General features: G+C 37.0%; 1 protein-coding gene across 11 annotated transcripts in view; it reads right to left on the bottom strand.

Annotated features, from left to right (window-relative positions):
- Positions 1–23,752, bottom strand: part of PPIP5K2 (diphosphoinositol pentakisphosphate kinase 2) — an 85,388-nt gene that overhangs the window by 18,209 nt on the left and 43,427 nt on the right. For 7 of the 11 annotated variants that reach the window (XM_032763443.2, XM_032763448.2, XM_032763450.2 and 4 more), the window contains exons 10-24: positions 22,825–22,926; positions 22,173–22,259; positions 20,676–20,751; positions 20,472–20,581; positions 18,500–18,585; positions 17,661–17,786; positions 17,426–17,547; positions 15,993–16,175; positions 10,963–11,104; positions 9,389–9,612; positions 6,251–6,378; positions 5,905–6,019; positions 3,930–4,037; positions 3,729–3,845; positions 2,709–2,882 (exon numbers count right to left, since the gene is read on the bottom strand). In XM_032763443.2, coding sequence (XP_032619334.1) covers positions 2,709–2,882; positions 3,729–3,845; positions 3,930–4,037; positions 5,905–6,019; positions 6,251–6,378; positions 9,389–9,612; positions 10,963–11,104; positions 15,993–16,175; positions 17,426–17,547; positions 17,661–17,786; positions 18,500–18,585; positions 20,472–20,581; positions 20,676–20,751; positions 22,173–22,259; positions 22,825–22,926 — 1,900 coding nt within the window. Of the gene's footprint in view, positions 1–640; positions 1,011–1,807; positions 2,249–2,708; positions 2,883–3,728; positions 3,846–3,929; positions 4,038–5,904; positions 6,020–6,250; positions 6,379–9,388; positions 9,613–10,962; positions 11,105–15,992; positions 16,176–17,425; positions 17,548–17,660; positions 17,787–18,499; positions 18,586–20,471; positions 20,582–20,675; positions 20,752–22,172; positions 22,260–22,824; positions 22,927–23,752 lie in introns of those variants that run through there. The other 4 variants (XM_032763455.2, XM_032763457.2, XM_032763456.2 and 1 more) reach the window with 4 other exon arrangements.

Genomic DNA, 23,752 nt, shown 5'->3' with positions numbered 1-23,752 from the left:
GACTAGAGATTACAAGACTGACTCCCCAAGGGGGGCAAGAAGGATTTCTTAGCCTTAAAGCAGTAAGGAACTTCTGGTGGCAAAGAGTAGAAAGAGATTTCAAGGGACAATGTTAGGCTAAAAATAGCCCTATCTGTCTACCTGTGTTAATACCATCTAGATCAGTGGCTCTCAAACTTTTGTACTGGTGACCCCTTTCACATAGCAAGCCTCTGAGTGCGACCCCCCTTATAAATTAAAAACACTTTAAAATATATTTAACACTATTATAAATGCTGGAGGCAAAGTGGGATTTGGGGTGGAGCTTGACAGCTCAGGACCCCCCGTGTAATAACCTCATGACCCCCTGAGGGTTCCCGACCCCCAGTTTGAGAACCCATGATCTAGATTAAACAGCACTGAACCTTTTCAGAAATGTAAATGTCTTTCTTTCTCACAATTTATATTCTTTAGTTTTTCTATTTAATTGTAAGCTCAAAGAAATGAGACTAATCAACTTCATTTCTGGTCTCCATCACTAGTACAGTGCTGCCATGTTTGTATTAGACCCTGCTGAAGACTATAATCCAGATAAATTTAAAAAAAGTTTGAATTTTATTTTACTAGAGATTATAAATTTTTAAAAAAAAGACTTTTAGGTTGAGCCTAAACTACCTGACAGTGCCCCTTTAAATGAATGGACTGGAGTGGAAAGAGTTATCTTTAAAGAAATAATTCAAAGGCAATTTAAGATGAAGTCAAACTACACTATCAAGATACCAACTGGTCAAAATTCTTCAAAGACTGTTTTGCAGATTTCAGTGTGGCAGACACAAATATATTTGCTCTTCCAATTTACCTTCTTTGCACAAAGTTTCACAGCTATATGAGTAAAATCAAAATTCAATAGGAAGCAAAAATTTAGAATTTCCATAAAAGCTGGATGCTGGAACAGATTCTACTTGAATGTTTTACCTGCTGAAAGTCAAAGTTTAGCAATGCATATCAATTATACCTCTTGAAAGCAGCTTCTGAAAATTTACAAAAAATGAAAATGGTTAAAATTTTGAAATACTATAAACTGCACGTGAACTTCTCTCTAGGAAGGGAGCTTGCATGATCGGAGTGAAAGCCACTTTCAAAAACACTGAGATTACTCCTCTCGAACATTGCTTATGGTAAAACAGGAAATGCAACCCTGTAATACATTCACACGTATCACCTCTTAATTTTTTTATGTTATATACAGATCATAATAAAACAAAAACATCCGTATTATTTTCCACACATTGACAGTAACCAAGTTACTTGGAATTCTTACTATTCCCAGTCTATATAAGCACCTATTCCTGAGATAATATGCAGGGAAAAGAGTATACAGTTCTTTGAGGTTTTAAGCAACTGAGAATAAGGTAGTAAACTGCACCTCTTATGTTCTAGTGTCAGGCCAGGTCTACAGTATAAACTTGCATCACTATGTAACTATGTCGTTCAAAGGTGTGAAAAATCCATACCCCTGAGCAATGCAATTATACCAATCTACTCCCCAGTGTAAACAGCACTATGTCAACCGGAGGGCTCCTCCTATTGACATAGCTACCACCTCTTGCGGAGGTGGATTAATTACACCAACAGGAGTACCTTTCCCCTCAGTGAAGTAGCATCTTCACTGAAGTGCTACAGCAGTGCAGCTACACCTCTGCGGTATTTTAAGCGTAGACCTACCCTCAGGGTACGTCTATACTACCTGCCGGATCAGCGGGTAGTGTTCGATGTATCGGGGATCCAGTTATTGCGTCTTGTCTGGACATGATAAATAGATCCGCTAATTGATGCCCGTACTCCACTTCGGCAGAAGTAAGTGGCGTCGACGGGGGAGCTGTGCCAGTCGAGTCGCTGCCATGAGGACGGTCAGGTAAGTTGAACTAAGATACGTCGAAGTTGCGTATCTTAGTTCGAACCCCCCGCTAGTGTAGCCCAGGCCTCAGTGTCACTTAGGTACTAGTGTGCACCAACAGTGTCTTTACTGTTCAACTATATTAATAGCACACAGTCAATCATCACTGATTTGCTTCACTATTGTGATGTCAGAGCACTTTTTATGACAGTTTCTCAACTCCTTGGTGTCATGGCCTCTACACTGGGAGCCCAAAAAGTCTTAGGGCACTTATCTGAAGACTCTGGAAAACACACATTCCCCACCTCTCAAAGCATGCTGCCAATTTGCTCTCTTACCTTCAACCACTGTGCCACTGGAATGAGTTGCTCCCTATGAAAGTTAATTGTAGAAGACAACATTTTCTTACAGCCACTTCTCCTTCCCTCACCCCAATCCCCACAAATGAAAAAGCTCAATGTTTTGTTTCCATTAGCAGCAGTCTTGTGAGAATGAATATGCAAGCAATGTATGTTAGTCAGCTTGGAGAAGAAGGAGTTGAGAGTAAAAAATGAGTATCTTCATTGTCATAGAACAAGAGTTATATAATAAGATTTAAAATACTAAAGGAAAGAAAAAGAATTTATATGGCCGAACAGTCATATGATGTTTCTAAAATTCCTTTCAGACAACCATTGCCATGGAGAATTTCCCATGAAATAAAAGCAGCACTTTGAGAAGAATGACACCATTCTATTTTTGCGTAATCAAAAACAGAATAGTCAGCACTTTTTTGTTAAAAGTAAATGAAGAATTCATTTCAGTAGACATGCACCGTGACAGAAAAACTTACTTCAACAGAACCAATCTTCCGGGACCTTGGAAGGGGCGACTTTCTGTGTATGTGAATTGGGTCTGACACCATTGGCTTGAATATCACTACTGATCGATCCGTTTCATCTCTTTTAGAAGTATGTGACTCCTCATCACTATCATTTTTATGGGAGGTTTTCTTTGAGCCTTCATTCTACAAGTAAAGGTATTATCTGTTCAAGTTAGCTACATACTTTGTATTATTTGGACATGGAAATCCATTAAGTAAATCAGTTACAAAAAATGCTTAAATTATTCTATAGGTAGTAAAGTGTTAACGATATGCATGAAGTTTAGTAACACAAGGCTCTTAAACCATAAAAATACTGTTTTTTATACACTTAGAAAAAGAATTTGCTACTTTAACTCTCTTCTACCACATGACAATATGACCATAATATTGTTGCTCACACCACGTCTTCTTACAAGTTTCACTGAATATGAAAAGGATAAAATCCTGGTTCCATTTAAGTCAATGGCAAAACTCCCACTGACTTCAATGGGGGCAAAATTTCACCCACAGTCTCTTAACATGTGTAAGACTCAATTATTTAACTATATACATGTACACAGATACAAACTGAAAAATATCATCAATAGTTCCGTTTCTCCAATGTTATGACAAATGCACAAGATGACATTTAAGAAAAAATCTGAATTGGAATTTTAGGGAATATTGGCTAGTGAGACTATCTCCAACGACAAATTGGCAAAGCCATAAAAGGTTGCAATTACTAAGGCAGTAAAAACAAATGAAGTGAGTATACCTTTTATTGAAGTAAAGTATCTATTTGAAATCAGAGGGCTTGAATTATGACATATAACTTACTCATAGTACACTAGTTTATTTTTATATGAATACAGTACACACAAAGTTAGAATGACTCTTGGTTTTGAATTTTCTAACTAATTCTTCAGTGATTAAAACAAAAGTTATTAGAACATATTCATGAACAGAGAATCCTTGAACTTTTGTTCTAAAGTATGCCAGAAGTATTACCTCTCGGGAGGCAGGTCTATATCCAAAACCAGCTGGTAAGTTTTTATCCTCTTCACAGCCTTTAGCTCCTGGACTAAAGTGAAGCTCCACATGAAAACGTTCCTCTGAAGAAAGTTCCTAAAGATAGTGAATATCTACTCTTTAAAACACGGTTTGAACTAACCATATTTCTGTAGATAATTATCAATTGTATTTACTTACCTTGTTTGGATCCTCATACAGCATGATAACAATCTGGGTCATGTAATTGAGTTCACTGACAATATTTAGATAGTCCATAGCTCGTTTCCACTGTTCATCTTTTGATTCCTTAAAGAAATGGAAACATTTTGTAACACATTTTAAATTAAAAAACCTTTGAAAATAAAATTGAAGTTATTTAAGAGAAAAATGTGATCTTAAATTATGAATATTTAAGTCATATTTTAAAAATAAATGTTACATTCAACCCAAAATGCTCATAGCTCCTCTAAATTAATGAAAATTAAACAAACATTCTAGAAAAACAAACCAAAGACTAGCCCTTCAAGTTCAGGCCACATTTAGAACCTTGCATTTGCTGAAATTTTAGGGCTGTAGAAATGACTAGAGAATTTGCCGTAAGCCACAGAATGAACCCCTCAACAAGAATGCCCTTCATTGTAAAAAAAATTAAAATACTGAATCAAAGCATGATCAATAAAGCCATTACTATGCTCATAGTAAACTTCTAATAAGAGGACTGTCAAGCAATTAAAATTAATTGCAATTAACTGAATGATTAAAAAATTTATTGTGATTAATTGCCCTATTAAACAATAATAGAATATCATTATTTAAATATTTTTAGATGTTTTCTTCATTTTCATATATATCGATTTCAATTACAACACAGAGTACAAAGTGGACAGTGCTCACTTTATATTTATTTTTATTACAAATATTTGCACAGTAAAAAAGAAATAATATTTTTCAATTCACCTAATACAAGTATTGTAGTGCAATCTCTGTTATGAAAGTTGAGCTTAAAAATATATAATTACAAAAAAACCTGCATTCAAAAATAAAACAATGTCAAACTTTAGAGCCTACAAGTTCACTCAGTTCTACTTCAGCCAATCGCTCAGACAAACAAGTCTGGTTACAATTTGTGGGAGACAATGTTGCCCACTTCTTGTTTACAATGTCACCTGAAAGTGAGAAGAGACATTTAGATGGCACTGTTGTAGCCAGTGTCACAAGATATTTACTTGCCAGATGCACTAAAGATTCACATGTCCATTCATGCTCCAACCACCATTCCAGAGGACATGCGTCCATGCTGATGATGGGTTCTGCTTGATAATGATGCAAAGCAGAGTGAACCAACACATGTTCATCTAAAGGGTCATTGAGTCCAGCTGCCTGCCTTTACTAGCAGGACCAAGTGCTGATTTTGCCCCAGATCCCTAAATGGACCTCTCAAGGACTGAACTCACAACCCTGGGTTTAGCTGGCCAATGCTCAAACCACTGAGCTATCCCTCCCCCCCTACTCCCACCCCCAATTTTACCAATAACTTGGGAGGAGAAATTGTTCTTCTTAAGTTCCAGGAACAGAACTTCGGGAAGTGTTCTGCTTTATTTCTGATTAGGCAGCTACCAGGTGAAGACTGTTTAAGCTAAGTGAAATATATTCATGTGTTGCATATTAGACACCACCTAGTTAGCGTTAAGGACCAACTGTAAACGATTTCGGAGATGGACAGTACTGCTCAGCTTCCCAAAGAAGAATTTCAACCTACTTACAAGAAAGCAAAACATCCTTACAACGTATTTTGCATTACTGCCTGATCTGGATATATGTATGGAAGCAATCTACTCTTTTCTGAGCATGAGAAATTTAGAGCTCAAATGTTAGCAAATACACTAATATTTACTAACTTCCATCAAAAAAACAAGGTAACTCTAAACATTTTCCATCTTGTTTTCTGCTAACAAAAAAATCTATATGGCAAAGATTGGCAATATGACTTGGGTGCATAAAACTAAACATATTAGAAATCAATATGTTTAATAAAATAGGTTGCAATTTTCAAGGTAGCCTAAAGGAGTTAGGCACTCAACTTCTATTTAAGGTTAGTGGGATTTGGTCCCATAGATTCTTCAGAAAAAAACGAGCCACGGCTTTTGCTCTAACAGGAAAATGATCAACTTACATCACATAAGGCACCATAACGAAGAGTTGATAATAAGGAGTGGACATGACTCTCACTTGTGAAATATAACCGAGTACGAACATGACGTTCAGGAGACATAACACCTCTGGAGTATCTAAAATAAAAAATATAGTGGAAAAAAAAGACACAGTCAATTATTTAAGACATTAAAATATACCCATATTAGAAAACTGTTACTACAATCTTATTATATATTGTTTGAAGCAAGCATAGCTTTACTGATAACCATGTGCTTATAAGCTTAAGCTATCTAGCAAGATTGCAGGAACGTTTAAGTACTGAAGACAATTTGCAGCATACATGTAATAAAAAATTCTTAACTTACAGAGGGTGAAGCTTGTTTACAGTGTCATCATCCTGAGTCCTCTGAAGGTCAGAACGAATTTTCCTAACTAAAGGAGTGCAGTAGCCTTTGGCAATCTCTAGTTTCTCAACCTTGGAAATACCATATTCCTGGACAGAAAGAAATTTAAGTTTTTGAAACCAAACTATAAAGAACACTGAAATGAGTCTTGAGTTCAAAATTCACAACTGAAAAACAGTAGCTAGCTATCTGCCACTTCTTGTGGCTGAAAAACATGGATTTTAAGTGTCTGAACATGGACAAAGAAATTGCACTGGAAATGTATGAACTATGAATGGAAAGAACGTCTCCTTTGGTGGCAGCAGAAAAGTACTAAGTTCCTTCACACCAGGATGAATCTGGTTTTTGAAAGAAGGTTCTCTTTTGTGGCCTAACTGAAAGGAGGAGGCATTTTATTTTTTCATTTGACCTCCAACAGTTGCAAGAAAGATACTGCCCTTTTTGTGAAGGAAGTATGACAGTCAAATATAAACTGAAAACAACAGTAAGAAATCTCCATTAACATCAGAATGATACTCTCATTGGTCATTTTGGGCACTTAGAATATTCACTTTAAAATTCTATTTCAGGAGTCTCCTGCTCAATAAAACAAACAATCATACACCGCTGGTGATGTACTCCAATGCCGTAACAGAACTTCTGGTTACTGTGGAAAGCAAGGTAAGGGCCTTTTTCTTTGTATGTTATGTTGGTTTGTCAACTTTTTTTTAAGGAAGTATTCTTGTATGTACTATTTCCCCATTGCTACAAATAACCTATTTAAAAGAAAACTTTGCAAATCCCTATAATATGGCATTTACCTGATAAGCCTGTCTTTCTTTCGCTCTCTCCCTACACTGGCATTAGGACAGGTCCAGTGGTACTCTACTTCCCTTCCTACCCCAACAGTGATATTCTGTAATCAGTAACATGACCAGCATACTGAGTGTAATTGTGTTATACCTAACCCGACTGATTCTGGACTTTGGGTGATCTAAAAGACAAACAATTTGAAGTCCATACTATGCAGGACTTCCCTCCCACTTTGCCATGTTGAGTACTCAGCATACTACAAAAGTAAATGGAATCCTCTCTTCTATTTGTAGATCACCTTTAAGTCCACTAAATGCAAAGCCTGCAATGTAGTTTAATTTCCACTGAATTTTCTTAATGTAAAAATATATTGAATAGTAATGTCAATTTGCCTCAGTTCCAGTTGTTACAATCAGTTAAATAAAATCAATTCACTTGCATTCCTCTCTATGCACCATCTTATTTCAGTGAGTGATTCAATTTTTAAATATTTTTTTTCATAAAACAGACAAAAATTTGATTGGTAAATACATTCTGAATTTAAGAACATCTTATCTGTGTTAACTATTGCTATACAGACTATAAATAGGCTTACCAAACCAAGTATTCATTTTCAGCATTAACACAAAGAACCAACACAAACAAATCAGGTTGCTGAATGAGCAAAATGACTTCTTGTCTATCCAGCTATTTGCACAAAAAAACTGCACATGGACTTCAAGCCTTCAACAGTTCAACATTTCTGTAGTGCAGTATAGGACACTCCACTTTCATAACAATCTTAATTTGTCCAATGGCACCCAACACCTTAATATGAGAATTCAGTCCATTCTTTCAAGAGCTGACAAACTTGTACAAAAATACTCCCAATAAGTACAAGCTGTGAAGGTTACAGATGTGCATAAGGTACAATATTTGTATTCCAGTTATATGTTTATTTGTATCTTCTCAGGCTCTCAATGTCTCATGTCACAATATGAGATCTGATCCCCTGGGCAACTCCCAACAGCCAAAAATTTTAAAGGTGTTATACAGAGGTATTTCAATTAGAGAGTTAGTTCTCTTCATGAAAAAAAGTTTTTTCCTCATTGAGGCAAAGAACTAGTAGACAGAATTGGAAATAAGACCTTGCTGAGCAGACATTTTATCAGAAATGATGTTACATATATTAAGCAAAAAAAGAAGGCAAATCCATTACTAGAGTGAATGAATTAGCCTGATTCACAGAGAAAGAATTTTAATAATATGCCAAAGAGAGACATTAACATTGAAGGTTATATTTAGGTTTTTTCTCCCTTAGTCTACTCAACACAATACTGGATGGAGTTTAGATCTCACTGACAACGGTATCTATGTGTCCATCTACATCCAGTGAAATTCCATGTAATGTATATGACTATTTAGTTTTGAAATTGCACTGCAGACAGTAGATTAAAAAAAAAGGAAACGAGAAGCAGACAGATCTAGAACCATGTGGCGAAGACAATACTAATGTGCATTCATTTTCATAATCTTGCTCTGTGTGTTTTTGCCATGCTCTGCTATTTTAAGTTTTGTTTCCTTTACTGACAGAAGACAATTTGCTCCCACACTAACAGTGAGATAACTATTTCCTACCTTCCTGGTTCCCTGTTGAATGCCTTTCGTTAGTAGATACTATTTTGTTCAGCAATATGGATGAGTAATAAAAATATAATTTTATAGACATTAACCAAATTGTATTTTTTTGCCTGATGACCATCTGTCTTGTTAGAATTAACAGAAGGAAGATGGTATCTGTATTTAACTGCTAGCATAATATTTAAAACCAAAACCAAAATGCATTTTAGCAGTAGAAAGCTCCATTTTGGTTTAAATTCTTTACTAGTTTGCCTATTATCACTTAACTGAAGCTAACTGTGCCCCTTACAAACAGACTGAGAAGAAAGCAAAAGGGCTGACAAAAAAAATTCAACTTCAGATAGGGACATCTTTGATTACTCCAATTATACTGCCCTCCTTAATCTGTGAAGAATAGTTGTTATGGGGTACTTAGTTTTAGCACACTGGGCTAATGGGAACTAAGACCTAGTCACATTTATGCAAGCTACAGGAAAATTCACTCTAAATTTAATAGATTTGATGGACTATGAACTACTAATTTATTGTGAGGCCAGTTAATCTGTACTCTACCACTGACATTCAGTCTCTTCAGTAAACAGAAAGTCACCTTGAACCCTTTAGTCACTGCAAAATACAGAAGCCTTCCAAAAACAGAAGACGGTAAGCATCTTTTACAGATTTTTATTCTTGTTGTAAAGTGCTTACCTGAGGGATCACAATGTCAGCTAATGCCTTTGATAGCCTGTATAATTCCATTGTGTTTTCTAATTTTAAGGATCCATTATGTTGGACATCGTATTTTATACAGTCATAAATATCAGGGATTTTGCTGATGTCATATCTTCCATTCTTTGTTTTAAAGTCCTTTTCCAGCTTGGCCCACCTGCGCAGCATTAACTCTAGCGTTTCACTATGGTAAAGTTGAATATCTAGACAGATGAATATTTTACTCTTATTTCATTATTTAGGATTGATCAGCCAACAGAAAAGTTATACTGATTTAAACGTATTATTGAAATTATAGTCTTAAAATGTGTTTTAAGGGTAAAACAACGTTAGCTCACTCCAGATAACAAATGCATTGAGACAAAGTGGTCAGAAGACTGAATACTACACCTCTACTCCAATATAATGCGACCCGATATAACACAAATTTGGATATAACACGGTAAAGCAGCGCTCCGGGGGGGGCGGGACTGCACGCTCTGGCAGATCAAAGCAAGTTTGTTATAATGTGGTTTCACCTATAACACAGTAAAATATTTTGGCTCCCGAGGACAGCGTTGTATCAGGATAGAGGTGTACTACAAAGATACTTGAAATCATTATCTGAAGGGCTTGAAAAAGAGGGAGTAGTTATGCGTATGGGTAGTTTTGAACTCTCAGTTTTCACTGCTACTAGCATGGAACTATTACATGGTAACTAAGACAGCAGCATGTCTGCTCTAGCCCCAGCTCCCTTTTCCAAGTGCATCGCTAGGTCTTCAGACAGAACTGTAGCATGATTAATCATATACAGTGTGGTTTTAAGAAGTACTCAGGAACTTCTTTAACATTTTAGATTAAAATATTTTTTTCTGGGGATGTGCCCATTTCCCATCCACTCCTATACACAGCCCAAGTGCAGAAGACAGGAATACGGGGATCCTGGAGACTGATAGGAGCCGATGCAGATGCCCCAAATTGCACACAAGAGGTTTGGATGAGGAAAAGGAGCAATACTGGTAGAACATCAATTCTAGCTATCAGTGCAAGTCCTACAGAGACAAAATGCAATTAAAAAAATGAAGTTGTTTTAATACTACACAATTTATAGAGCAACATTTCTATTCATCATGGATCTTTTTTTAGTGTGGAGCAAACAAAAGCTTTAATGAAGATATTTACAGTCAAAGGAAATCTTCACTTAAATTACATTTAGAGCAGCCTACTCTCTTTGTGAACTTATAGTTTTGCAGGATATTTGAGTAATATTATGCCTGACAATCACTGTATTTTTTAATATACATCCCAGAAATAACTGGTTATTGCAATGTTACTACACAGTCTTTTGCTCTAAACCTTGTGCTAATTGCAGCAAACTCTCTCAGGAGAAGAGCCTGTATTCTAAAGCCATATATGCTCAACTTGTATGAGTCCCTAAAGTATCATTAGCAAAAATCTGTGAGACAGTGAAGCTAATGAGGAAAGGGTGCCTGCCTTCTGCATATCCATTAAAGTTAGTGGTCTCAAATGGACAGAAGTCAAATTAAACACACGTTTTAAAATATTTCAGTTACCCATGGACTTGGGATCTTCCATTCGCTGCCTGATTTGAGAAGTCAAACTCTGGATCAAGGAATAAACCTTGTCACACGTTCTCACAGGATTTCTGATCACTTTCATTGATTTCATGAGAGAGATGCTTCCAGATGGAGTAAGCTGCAGAATGAGATAAAACAGAAATATTGGTTCTCTCTAAATACACTTCTACCCCGATATAACGCTGTCCTCGGGAGCCAAAAAAAATCTTACTGTGTGTTATAGGTGAAACCGCATTATATCAAACTTGCTTTGATCCGCTGGAGTGTGCAGCCCTGCTGCCCCAAAGTGCCATTTTACCGCATTATATCCAAATTCATGTTATATCGGGTCGCGTTATATTACGGCAGAGGTGTATCTAGGAAATTCTAATGGGATGCATTAACAAAACCAAACCCTCCACAGCTCTCAACTCTCAGATTTCCAGACTCAACATATGCATAGAAGTACAAAGCCCACAACTTCCTTAAAGTCAGAATTAACACACGGTAAAATAAATCAAGAGCAGAAAGCTTAACCCAAGTGATAAAAGCTAAGGCTGTATTAGATACTTAGAGGGCAAACTATTCTGTATGGAATACCATAGCGATGTCAGGAATAGAATTAAACTTCCCCACTTATGTTAAATATTTTATTCTGAAAAGTGAGAATTCAGAGGAAGTTCACAACTTTGTGCACATTTAATAATTTATTGTATTTTGTTTTTATAACAAAGATTTTTTAAAAAGCTTTGTCAAGAGAAATCAGAATAGTATACTGTGGCTAAATGCTCCTAATACATCATAATGGGAAACTTTACAGAACAAAACTTAATTGGAGGGAGCAGGTACATTTGGATTCTAACAATAACTAATTTTTTTTTAAAAATCAATACATGGCTGCTCCTGCACAGACATTTTATTTCTTTCAGAATAGAACATAAAAACGTTACTCGCAGGAACCAACAGTCAATCCTGCAGAACTGAACCAATCAGGAGCCAAGCATGATCACCATTAAGTAAGCCGGTAATGCTATATAAGACACTGGAGAGTGGCTGAATGGCTGTTGATTTACCTTCACTTTTTAGAAAGGTGAAGTGCAGGGTAAGCGAGTGGTCAATTATAATATTTAAACATGTTTTTATCATCTTTGTATCATGAATTACAAATATGTATTAATATATCTGTATTTCAAACTTGTGCTGTGCTTCTGGGTGACACCCCGGGACAGACTGGCATCAGCACTAACCAGCCTGCTTGATGGCCTATCCAAGGCAATCAGCTATACAATTAACCCACTGAGAGAAGGCAATAGCTACACCTTATGAAAGTCAGCAAGACGTATAGAGGCACGCCTGTGGACAGAGAACTCTTAAGTTTTTCCATGGCATGTGCTGTAAAGCTTGTGTTTGGGACAAAGGAAGTGCAGGCCACATGCTAAGGATTTAAAAAGGCAGAGTCAACATCCCCATTTTGTCTTCAGTCCTCCTCCTTAGCATCTTCTCTACAACCTGAAGCTTTGAACAAAGGACTGAATGACCCATCGAAGCTTTGGATGTGCTCCAGAGGGCCTTTCAAGCCAGCAAACTCACCAATACTGCTAAAAGCTTAATATATGGACTCTGAAGTCTTATGTATGTATTTGATTGCTGGACCATTCAACAACCCTCTTCTTGTTCTTTACTTCTTTTATAATAAACCTTTAGTTTTAGATACTAAAGGATTGGCTGGCAGCTAGCGTTGCCAACTCTGTCTGAAGCTATTCCAGGAGATTTTTTCCCCCCAACCTGACAATATCATTTTCTTAAAATATCCTATTAAAATCTCCCAGATTGCTTTCAATAGTCACCAGGAGACCAATGCCAATTCTGGGAGACTCCAGGCCAATCCTGGAGGATTGACAAGCGTACTGGCAGCATAATATTTTGGGTAAGAGCCAAACTAATATTGATCTTGCAATGAGGCTGGTCCCGTGGGGTCAGAAGAACATTTTGTATAGAGAGCAGAGTTTCAAATAATCTCTTACTGTATGGGACCTATCTGCTGATTGGGAGCCAGAGAACGGGAATGCAATAAAGGGGGCTGTGTGATTTCTTTTTTCAGCTTCTTGCTAACCAATGTGGGGGATCAGAACCACAATCTGTGACTGGTTGGTGAGTCTAACTTCAGTTTTAACCACGAGTTTTTGGAGAATCTGCTCTCCTTTTTGAAGCTTGCCCTGACAATGGCATTTTCAGTGAGAGCTACCCCAGGCACCCCGGATCACAGCTAACATACACAGTAGTGACAAATATGTAGACCAGAATTTTTCAAACTTCATTACACAGCGATCCCCTTCTGACAACAAAAATTACTACAAGACTCCTGGAAGGGGACTGAAGCCTGAACTTCCCTGTCCTGGTGGGTGCCAAAGCTTGAGGATTTCTGCCCTGGACAGTGGAGTTTGGACTCTGGCGTCAGCCCTGAGCCCCAGCAAGTTTAATGACAGCTCCGTTGACCCCATTAAAAAGGGGTTGCAACCCACTTTGGGGTCCCGACCCACAGTTTCAGAACTACTGAGTAGACTAATCTCCCATGCTTTGATCTCTATGCCTCTTTTCTAATGGCAGCCCAGAATTCAACATTGTTCTGAATATTAGCAAGTTTCCATTTGTTTCTCTAGACAACTGTGACGACAGCCATTGGTAAACGTGCTTATCTAATCATGATGAAATATTCTTAGTGTGTAGAACCAGGAGTGATCACTTCCTTTTCATTTGTACAACCTGATGGAACCTGCATTACAGTACGTCTTAGTATAGTAATGGAACATTTCTTTTATCTTCACCGATTAGAAAGTAAGAACTTAGATTTAGCGCACTTTAGAATTCCCAGGACCAGAATAGTGTTCGGTAAAAAAATCAGTAATGGCATACCTTTATAACAGATCTATAGTAGCTTTTTGAACACACATTGTCACCGTCAATATTACTACCAAAGACGCAGAGTACAAATGGTTACACACAAAGGCAGTATAGTGTGGAACAGGTTGAATCTTGCTTATGGAACAATAAGGAAGGTTTGCTGTTTTGTTCCCCAAACACGTGTTCACAATCATACCCAAAAGTGTATCTGTTCCTGTTGTGGGACTAATATAGCTCTACGTGACACAGTATTAGATGACTGACCATCAACTTCCCACATAGCCACTGCTATTTGCCAGTCTCTTTCTTCACACAAGACTTTAGCAACAAGTGTACAAGATAGTTTTCTGAAATCAATGGGATAAAAATTAGGTCTGTCAAACGACTGAAAAAAATGCAATGAATCAAGAGATTAAAAAAATAGTCACGATTAATCGCAGTTTTAATCACACTGTTAGCACTATAAAAAACAAAAGAAATAGTATTTTTCAATTCACCTCATATAAGTACTGTAGTGCAATCTCTAGTGTGAAAGTGCAACTTACAAATGAGGAATTTTTTTTTTTTATACTTAACTGCACTCAAAACCATAATAATGTAAAACTTTAGAGCCTACAAGTCAAAGCATGAAGGGGCATACTAATGTTTAGCATATCTGGCACCCAAATACCTTGCAACTCTGGTTACAACATGCCATGCAAATGCCTATTCTCATTTTCAGGTGACACTGTAAGTAAGAAATGGGCAGCAGTATCTCCCATACATGTAAACAAACTTGTTTGTCTTAGCCATTAGCTAAACGAGAAATAGGACTGAGTAGACTTGTATGAGGTGAACTGAAATAATATTTCTTTTATCTTTTTCTACAGTGCAAATATTTATAATAAAAATAATAATACAAAGTGAGCACTGTACACTTTGTATTCTGTGTTATTGAAATCAATATATTTGAAAATGTAGAAAAACATCCAAAATATTTATAATAAATTTAAATTGGTATTGTAGTATTGTTTAACAGTGCATTTAAGACTGTGATTAACTATATTTTTTAAACTAGTTAATTTGTTTTGCATTAATCACTAGAGTTAACTGCGATTAATTGACAACTCATTACTTTTAACCAAATATTATGATCAAGACAATTTTATTTATTTTGCTTCACAGAAAACTAATCCTGGTAACTATTTTGTAGGAAGATAAGCCTACACTAAGCCCAAGTGAACTCTGGTCTTAAACTGAGTTTGGTATTAGCAAAAGCAATAGGCCCAAAGCATATGACTAAACAGAATTAAATTATGAAAAAGAAGCATTGTTTGAGTTAAATTTGTATCAGAGGGGTAGCTGTGTTAGTGTGGATCTGTAAAAAGTGACAAGGAGTCCTGTGGCACCTTATAGACTAACAGAAGTATTGGAGCATAAGCTTTCGCGTCTGACGAAGTGGATATTCACTCACGAAAGCTTATGCTCCAATACTTCTGTTAGTCTATAAAGATGCCACAGGACTCCTTGTTGCTTTTTAAATTTGTAGTGACCACTGAAACCACAGTGTTATTTTATTTCAGATTGAGTTGAGGTAACCATGTTTTCTTTAGTCTGATTAACTGGGCAGCAGGTGCAATAAATAATTGGTTATATATGGTTTGTTTACAAAGTAATGCTTAGTCCTAAAGTTGGGAAGAAATATGGCAAAAGAAGGAAAGGAGATATCTTTGAAAAGGGGGCGGGCCCAACCATTAAGTTTGTCTACACCATGCAAAAGCGTAGGGTACAGACCTAAAATGTGTCTCTCTGGCTTTAGCTAAGGTCTTATAACCAGCAATGACATCACTTGTTTATTACAGTGTATAAAAAAAAGCAAGGATTTTAGGGATTTCTTTGTCAGAGCTTTCCCTCACCCTTCTGGAGTCATGCCATGATGGGAAGGTATCTCCCAAGCAAGATCCTGTTGTGAATATTTGGCTGTATTATTGCTAGAATATAAAATGTGTATATGCTTGTATTGGTATTTTGGATATAACCAACAGCAAGTAGATTTTGGACTAATAAAGGAATGCTTGTGTGAAAATTGAGTCGTGGTAAACTTTAATAAACTTATGTTGGAAATAATTTCTCTAATATCTTCTAACCTTTTCATAGTCTTCAGGCATAAATTCTCTATCCCTCTGGAGTATTTCATGGAGCCTTGCTTTAACACGATGCTGGCAGCTGCTTAAAGAGTCACTGTCACTGTCCAAAAGACCATTCATATTAGCACTTTTCACCATCTGGACAAGAATAGGAGTGAGCTCTCCTTCTAAAGCCAGTAATCCCTGGAAAGAACAATACAGTTATTCAGAAATGAACAAAGATAAAAATGTAGTAATGCATCTATTTCTAAACCAAGATGTTAATATAAACTCTACATTATATTGTTCAAATAACTTGCCAGTGTCTCAAAATGTTGTGATTACCAAAATTCACTCAGTCAATGAAATCTTCATGTAACAGCTTACTGTATGTGCTCTCTCACATAAGTTTAGGATACCTGATATATCCCTCTTCTTGGAGATGAGAATAAGCTATCAAACTTCTGCTACAAGGGGAATGAGTGGAAAACTTAAGTAGGTACAGAACTTCTGGGCTGTGATCAGAAGGCTGGGAAATTTGTCTGATATGAAGACAGGTAAAGTATTGTGAAAGTTTAGTAAAAAAAAGTTTAGAATTCTACATGGAAGTTCTGAAGATTGCATTTTTCACAGATTGTGTCTAGAAGTTCAGTGTTCAGGGCCAAAGAACAGTTTTGTTTTTTAATTTTACAAGATCACCCTAGAATTTGTACAGCACAACAAAATCACTATATGCATAATTGAACAGCATAATGATTAAGAACATTTCTTTTGTCAGTTTGCCACCATATCTCACCAGTTAGCAATTATTTTGAGATCAACTAAATGTTAAGATGTTTCTGCTCTAACAATCTTACAAAAGGATATTACTGTAGTAAAAATGTTTATTCCATCTTGTAATATCTTATATTAAAAAGAAAATGAAATCAGGTTATATTGATTTTACGTCTTTGGTATCAAAGCACAAAAGCAATCCAGTCCTCTGTGTAATCTGCTGTCAGCTACATGTCACCTATGTAAAGTGAATTTGTAGCATCAGTTCAGTTCCTAAAAGATGTCTGTTTCACCCATCATGCCCACAATTTGTCATGGTTTGTTGGAACTTTTAGATAAAGAATTAAACGGGCATGGAGACTAAAATACCCTTTTCACCCTCAAAAGTGGTCTACTGGAAAGGATTGATGCACACTGCTGTGGCTACATAAATAAAAACTGTTACTGCAGCTTTCCATACTGTATGTCTTCTGATGCTTGGAAGACTTCAAATGCAAGAGATGTCAATTTGGATCTCCTTTCATGAGCACTAAATGAACTTTAAAAAAAGTTCAACTTTTCTTTTTATTTCATAGGCTGCAATATAACTCTGCATTTCCCCTAACTTGCTAGAGAACACAGACAAGATTCTTGTTGAGAGTTTCAGGTTTCTTTGTTGAAAATACGATTTCACACAGTACCTTTGCAAAAGCTGCTGCAGTCATCTGAACTCGTCCCTCATCGGAAGCATAGATTTTCAGATCATGTCGATAAGTACTATGTAATCTAAGCAAACCACACCCAGGAAATCCAGCATAATCTCCTACCAAACAAACAGATATTCTTCTTCAGAGACTCTTTGTATATGTGTGCATGTATTTTATTTTTGTGTGTATTTAAAAGACTAATTTATGCCATATAGCACAAGAAGATTACCTTGTCCACCTGGGTACATGCATCTGAAAGCTCTCCCTAGCTCCTCTGCCTGGACCCTGCCTGCAGGGGTCAGTTCTCCTCCCCATTTCAGAACCAGAAGTAGGGATGGTTCATCTCTTCTGTTATCTAATTATATGCAGACAGATCACTTAAAATAGTGTACCAACAAATGCAAATGTTTATTTAATGACTATTAAAGAATTACCATTAAATTAATATTAAAATAAATACTGGAAGTGATACATTGAGGTTTGTGTGCTTCAGGAAAATGACTTCAAGGTTTGAGTTTCTTGTTATTCTAATAGAGAAATACCCCTCTAGTACAGTGAAAGCTAATACTTAACTTTGAAGATACCCATAGTTTAGGTACTTTTAAAACAACTGAAACTCGTATTACAGTGAAAACAAAGTAAGTGAAAGCAAGCACAAAACTAATCAGCAGTCAGGAAAGCCACAGGTATTAGATTTTAAATACCTAGGCATTATTGTACGTTTTAGCCTTTTCCGTATGAAAGGAATAAGAGTACTAGGAGATGTATGGAAAACCTAATTTTTTTCTAGATGACATTTTGGTGAACAGTTTACAAAATTTCTTCCCTCCATATTTTTGTTACCTAGGAAACAATATTAAAATGCAAAGTATATCTTAACCTTACTAACAGAAACTCAGCAGCTTAGAGATTGCTAATCACAGTATCTCATCACAAAACAAAATGTTGCTGAATACTTGGCCAGAGTGCAAGTCCTTGTTTTATTTAACACCATATTAAACAATTAACCCCGTAGTTATTTTAAGTTCTACATACTCTGTAAGTGAGTATGTATTGGTCATACTATACCTTCTTCTTCACTAGAAGTTTTCTGACAGCCATGAGGGAGATAGGTTAACTGGACTTTGCGATTTATGCCAGAAAAATGCCCATACCTAAAGTGAGGTGGAAAATAAACTGACAGATTTTCCAATATATATTCCATACTATCATACCCCTCTATCAATTAGGGACATAATAATTCCCTGAATCTTACTAACCTGCCCATTTTTGCTGATTTTTCAAATTAAAAAAAACACTGAATGAATACTTAAATGGTCATCACCTTATAGCAGTTGCTATATTAAGTACTGTCCATTGCTTCTTTTCATCACATTGCCCAAGAAACTTCATGTCTCTTTCACTAGAAATAAAACACTCCCATCCATCCACACTCTCCAGCTGCATGATTAATTTATTCCACTTTGGCACCATACATCCTTATAGCTATCAGTATCCAGATCTGATCTGTCACATACTGATAGCCACTATTTGTTATCCAATGAAGCCCCAAAATGGGATTCATAACACTTCCAAGTGTAACAAGCTTTTATCACAATATATTATAGGGCAAGTTAACTGTCTAGAAACAATTATTATTATCTAGTTATTATTTAATATCAATTTCAGCACTAAGTGTTAGACACTACCATGCCTTAAATACATTATGAGATACTAAAAATTATTTAAAGTTTAAAATGAGTTTTCATACTATGTGTGGTTACTGAGAACAAGATCTTTCATTCAATTGCAACAACTCTTTTTTTGAACTCTCTGTACTACAGGGAATATACACACCACAAATTACCATTTGTATTAGAGTAGTGCCTACACATGCCAACTGAGGTTAGAACTCTATTGTGTAAGACACTGTACAAACACATAGCAAGAGGCAGCCACTGCCCTCAAAAGATTATAACGTATATACTCATTCATAAGCCAAATTTTTTTAGTAAAAAAGGGAAGCACCAGAGATGGGGGGCGGCTTATGAATGGGTATAGAAAGGGAGAGGTGGGACACAGCCCCTGCTTCCAACAGAGGGAGCAAGGAGAGGCAACACAGACAGCAGAGACAGAAGAGAAGAGGCGGGGCCAAAGTCTCTCCACTTCTGGCCACGCTGCTTCCCTCCAGCCTCCAAAGCAGCTGCAGCTCTGGGGCTGGCAGGCTGCAGCTGTGCCGCTCAGCCCCTCCCCACAGAGCAGGCCTGGTCTGGCCCGCCGGAGTATGCTAAGGCCGTGCCGCCCAGCCTACCGGAGCAGCGCCTGCCAGGTAAGAGACATCCTCCCCTGGCCCTCCCCAGATAAGGTGGGAAGAGATGGGATGGGGAGAGTGTGGGGGTCCTGGGCTAGTGGTGGGGTCATGTGGGGGGTGGTCACAGGGGTTACTCCCCTGACTCCCAACTTCTCCCCCCCCAAAAAATTTCCCCACCAGTTGCTGTACTGGCCCATTAGGGTAAGCAACTGGCATTCCGGGACACTTTGTTTACGTAGGTTTACCTCCGTGACTGCAAACGCTCGAGGTAAACAAATCATCTCAGACCACCTGCAGCTTATCCTGATGGCCCGGGAGCCAAAGTTTGCTGACCCCTGAATTATAGGGTCGGATTATGAATGGGTTACAAAAATTTTCCATTTTTTACTTATCCATCTTGGGGGGGGGTCCACTTATAAACGAACCGGTTTATGATCGAGTATATACAACATGGATAACAGGATAAGGCAAAGGAAGCATTTTCCCCACCATATGGACGAGGAACAGGTTAGATTAAGTGATTCGTATAAGGTCACACAGGAAGTAAAACCAGACCTCCTCACTACCAGCACAATGTCTTAATCACAAAACCATCCTTCCTCTTATTATATTAAAAAATTCAGATTAGTATTGTTATACATTATATTGTCAGTTGATAAATTAACGTAAGGGAATTAGTTTTGAAAGCTAATGAGATCAAAATAACAGTTATGCCAGTTCCGATGTGAGGATTAAAAATTAGATCCTTACATCTCCAGAACAGTCTTCAGCTGCTCAAGTTTTGCTTTGCTTTCTTCAATTTCAGAGTCATTGTTTTGCCCAAGTTCTAGTAAGAGCTGTCTTGCTATATCAAGCACCTCCTAAAAAAACAAAAGCAAAACCACTATATATAACAAGGAATTCTATTATTCATCAATTATAGAACCAAGAAAAAGAAAATCAAGATAGACTTGCCTGTAACTGTTTTGGTTTCTTCAGTTTTAGTTTTCCTGACTTATATCCATCACATTTTTCAAAGAGATCAAAAAATCTTTAGGAGAAAACATACAGATTAAAAGGATATCTAATAAATCGGATATCTAATACACTTTAAGGCAACAGGAAGATTTTCAATTAAAACAAAATGAAGAGCTGGAACTAACCTCCCTCAATCCCCAATTTGAACACTGCACAATAATGAGAAAGTTTGTTCTGATATGAACCTCTCTGTTCAATGGGATCTCATCTCATTAGCACACGCCTAAAACACAACTGCAAAATGAGAGAACTTTTTTTGTTAGCTTACTAAGACTGAAAAAAAACGCAGGTACTACACAAAAGATATGAAGAATCCTGGGTAAACAGCCATATCTGTTCAAAGTTTAACATAAAACCCCAACATTATTATCTATAAAATACTAAACATATGGCTCTGCAAACTTACAGGAAATCTTTCACTTAAAATTTAAGCGCAGAACCTAGTCCTCATATGATGATATTTTTATTACTGTAGCACCCAATCATAGATTAAGGTCCTGTACAAATGCATAACACAGAGGGTCCCCTAGCTTCCCAAAATGCTTACACTTCAAGTATAAGGCAAGAGACAAAGGGTATCAAGAAACAACTGGGTAAGCAATAGTTTATGAAGGCTTTAAAAAGCAGAGACTAGTAGTTTGCAATTGATGCAGTGGAAAAAGAGCAGAGATTAAGGGGAGATGCAGTCAAAGCAATGAGCCAGGAAAATGATCTTTGCAGCAGCATTAGACAAACTGCACTGTCAAGGCTGGAGAGAAGGAGGTTACAGTTGCTGGAGATGTGAAATGACAGAGACCTGGGCAAGTGAATTAGCTATGTAGATAGAGATGAAGGGATGCACCTTAGAGATGTTATGCAGGAAGAAGCATTAGGATTTAAATATAGTTTGTGCATAAGCATGTGCAATTCCCACTGATTTCATTGAGTCGAACCTGCATATCCAAGGCAAGAATTTTCCCCTAAATACCAAACTTAAGCTATGTCTACAGTTACGGCAGTGCGTTAACATACAAACACTGCATGCCCAGCTAGTATAGGGATAAATAGCAGTGCAAATGGTGAGGCACTGCTTAGGCTGGTAGAATGCGTGACATACCTGAACCCTAGGATACATACCCTACTTGGCTCCCTACTTGCCCATGCCATGCATCCCACACCTACAATACTATTTCTAGCAGTGCAGTGTCCCACTGCTGGAGCTTTTCACCACTGCAGTGAAAGACTCCAGGAATAGGGAAAGGTTCTGGTAGAGGCAGCAGGAAGAAAGGCTCATTACTGGAGCCTTTCCCCATTGAAGCCTTTCACTGCTAGGTGTAGCTACACATTGCACTGAATGTGGATGCAGCCTGCCACTCACTGCAGCGAGTAGCTCACGTACCCTACACACTACTGCACGTGTAAATAAAGTCTGTCTTTACCCAAATTCGGACTTACTTCTGATGTTTAACTTCCATTTTCATTTTTTGTTTTGGTGTACGGTCCCCATGACGTATTACAGCTATAACACATCTCAACTCCATCCTGAAATTTTAAAAAAGTCAAGTTACATTTCCCAGTTCTATACACCACTCATGGTTTTTATATTATTAAATGTGTGAGTCAGACAGATTATTATTTAGTCGACAACAACATACTTGACTAAGCATTGAAATGATTGTAGGATATGAAGAACAAAGTTATCTGAAAATGATGTAAAAAGGTAATTTACTGTAAATACTGGTTTTAAAACTTAGCTAACTACAGAATATCTATTTTAAATAGTTTTTTAAACAAATCCATTTTGAGGTTTATTTAGTAAAAGAGCATGTTTATGAAAAAAGTGTGTTAAACTGACACTAGAATATTGATTAGCAATAAAGCAAGCTATATTTAGAACAGACGACTTGAAAATCTTTCGTTCTATACTCAGCTTGACTAAGGGTAAAAAACTTCGATTGCTGGAACATCAATTACAATTCACTTCTTGTTTTCATCACACAAAACAAGTGTTCTTAGCTGAAGCTGATATACCCTGGGAGAAGAGAAAATTCACACAAAGGTTATGTAAAGAATTTCCACAATTCAGCTAAAGATACTTTTCTCTTACATTGTTCCAGATGTGGTTGGCACAATAGGGATATCTTCAGCTTCCAAAGGTATTGACCATGGGATTTGAAATTGTGGAGCTAGTTCTCGCATTATGATATTTCTAAATGGGGAAAACCAAAAATTGATGACTAAATTAAAATGCTGAAATACTGTATATATTAATTTCTTTAAATGGAATATTCTGTTTTAGTCAACAACTGTTTATTAGACAAACACTGAGCACTTACAGATGTATTTTTATTTTTCAAATATTTAAATACTTTTATGTTGAACTATTGAAGTCTGGTCACAATAGCTACAAAGAAGACAATCTAACATTATCTGTAAAATGTAGGTATAAGTAGTTCTTCTAAGAGCTTCCTGTGATCTACTCTAGTAAGTGTCACGTTAAAATACACCAATTTGAATATATCATTGTTCATACAGGTTTTAATCTGGAGAACTTTAAAGGATGGTGTAATGTATCTTAGATACTTAACTCAATCTATGAAGAATGATTCCTAGACTTCCCAAACTCAGTGCAAGTCTGCTGTTGATTTAGCTCTGCTATAACAATGCTATTTTTAATATAAGGAAAAAATGTAGATGAAAGCTCTTTGCACCATGGTAGGAATCTAGACTAAGTTGACTGTGTAAAACTGGATAAGTGCACTTGAATCTTCAGACTTCCTCCCACTAAATCTAAGCAACGAGACTATAGTTGATGTTATTATCTAACAAGAATTATTTCCCTTCTTTCAGCTGTGGCAAATTGCCGGTACTGTTCTCTGGGTCTCGCGCTTTCTCTTCTCTGGGGTAGGTTCAGGGCAATATTGCTTGCCTCTGAACCAGTTCTTAATCACTCCCCTAGTGTCCTTGGAGGAGGGGAGTGGAGAGGGAGGGACCTGGGCCCGCCCTCTACTCCAGGTCCCAACCCAGGGGCCCTG

The sequence above is a fragment of the Chelonoidis abingdonii genome, chromosome 6, assembly GCF_003597395.2.
Source record: "Chelonoidis abingdonii isolate Lonesome George chromosome 6, CheloAbing_2.0, whole genome shotgun sequence".
In the NCBI taxonomy this organism is placed as follows: Eukaryota; Metazoa; Chordata; order Testudines; family Testudinidae; genus Chelonoidis; species Chelonoidis abingdonii.
This window is presented reverse-complemented; position numbering and strand designations above follow the sequence as displayed.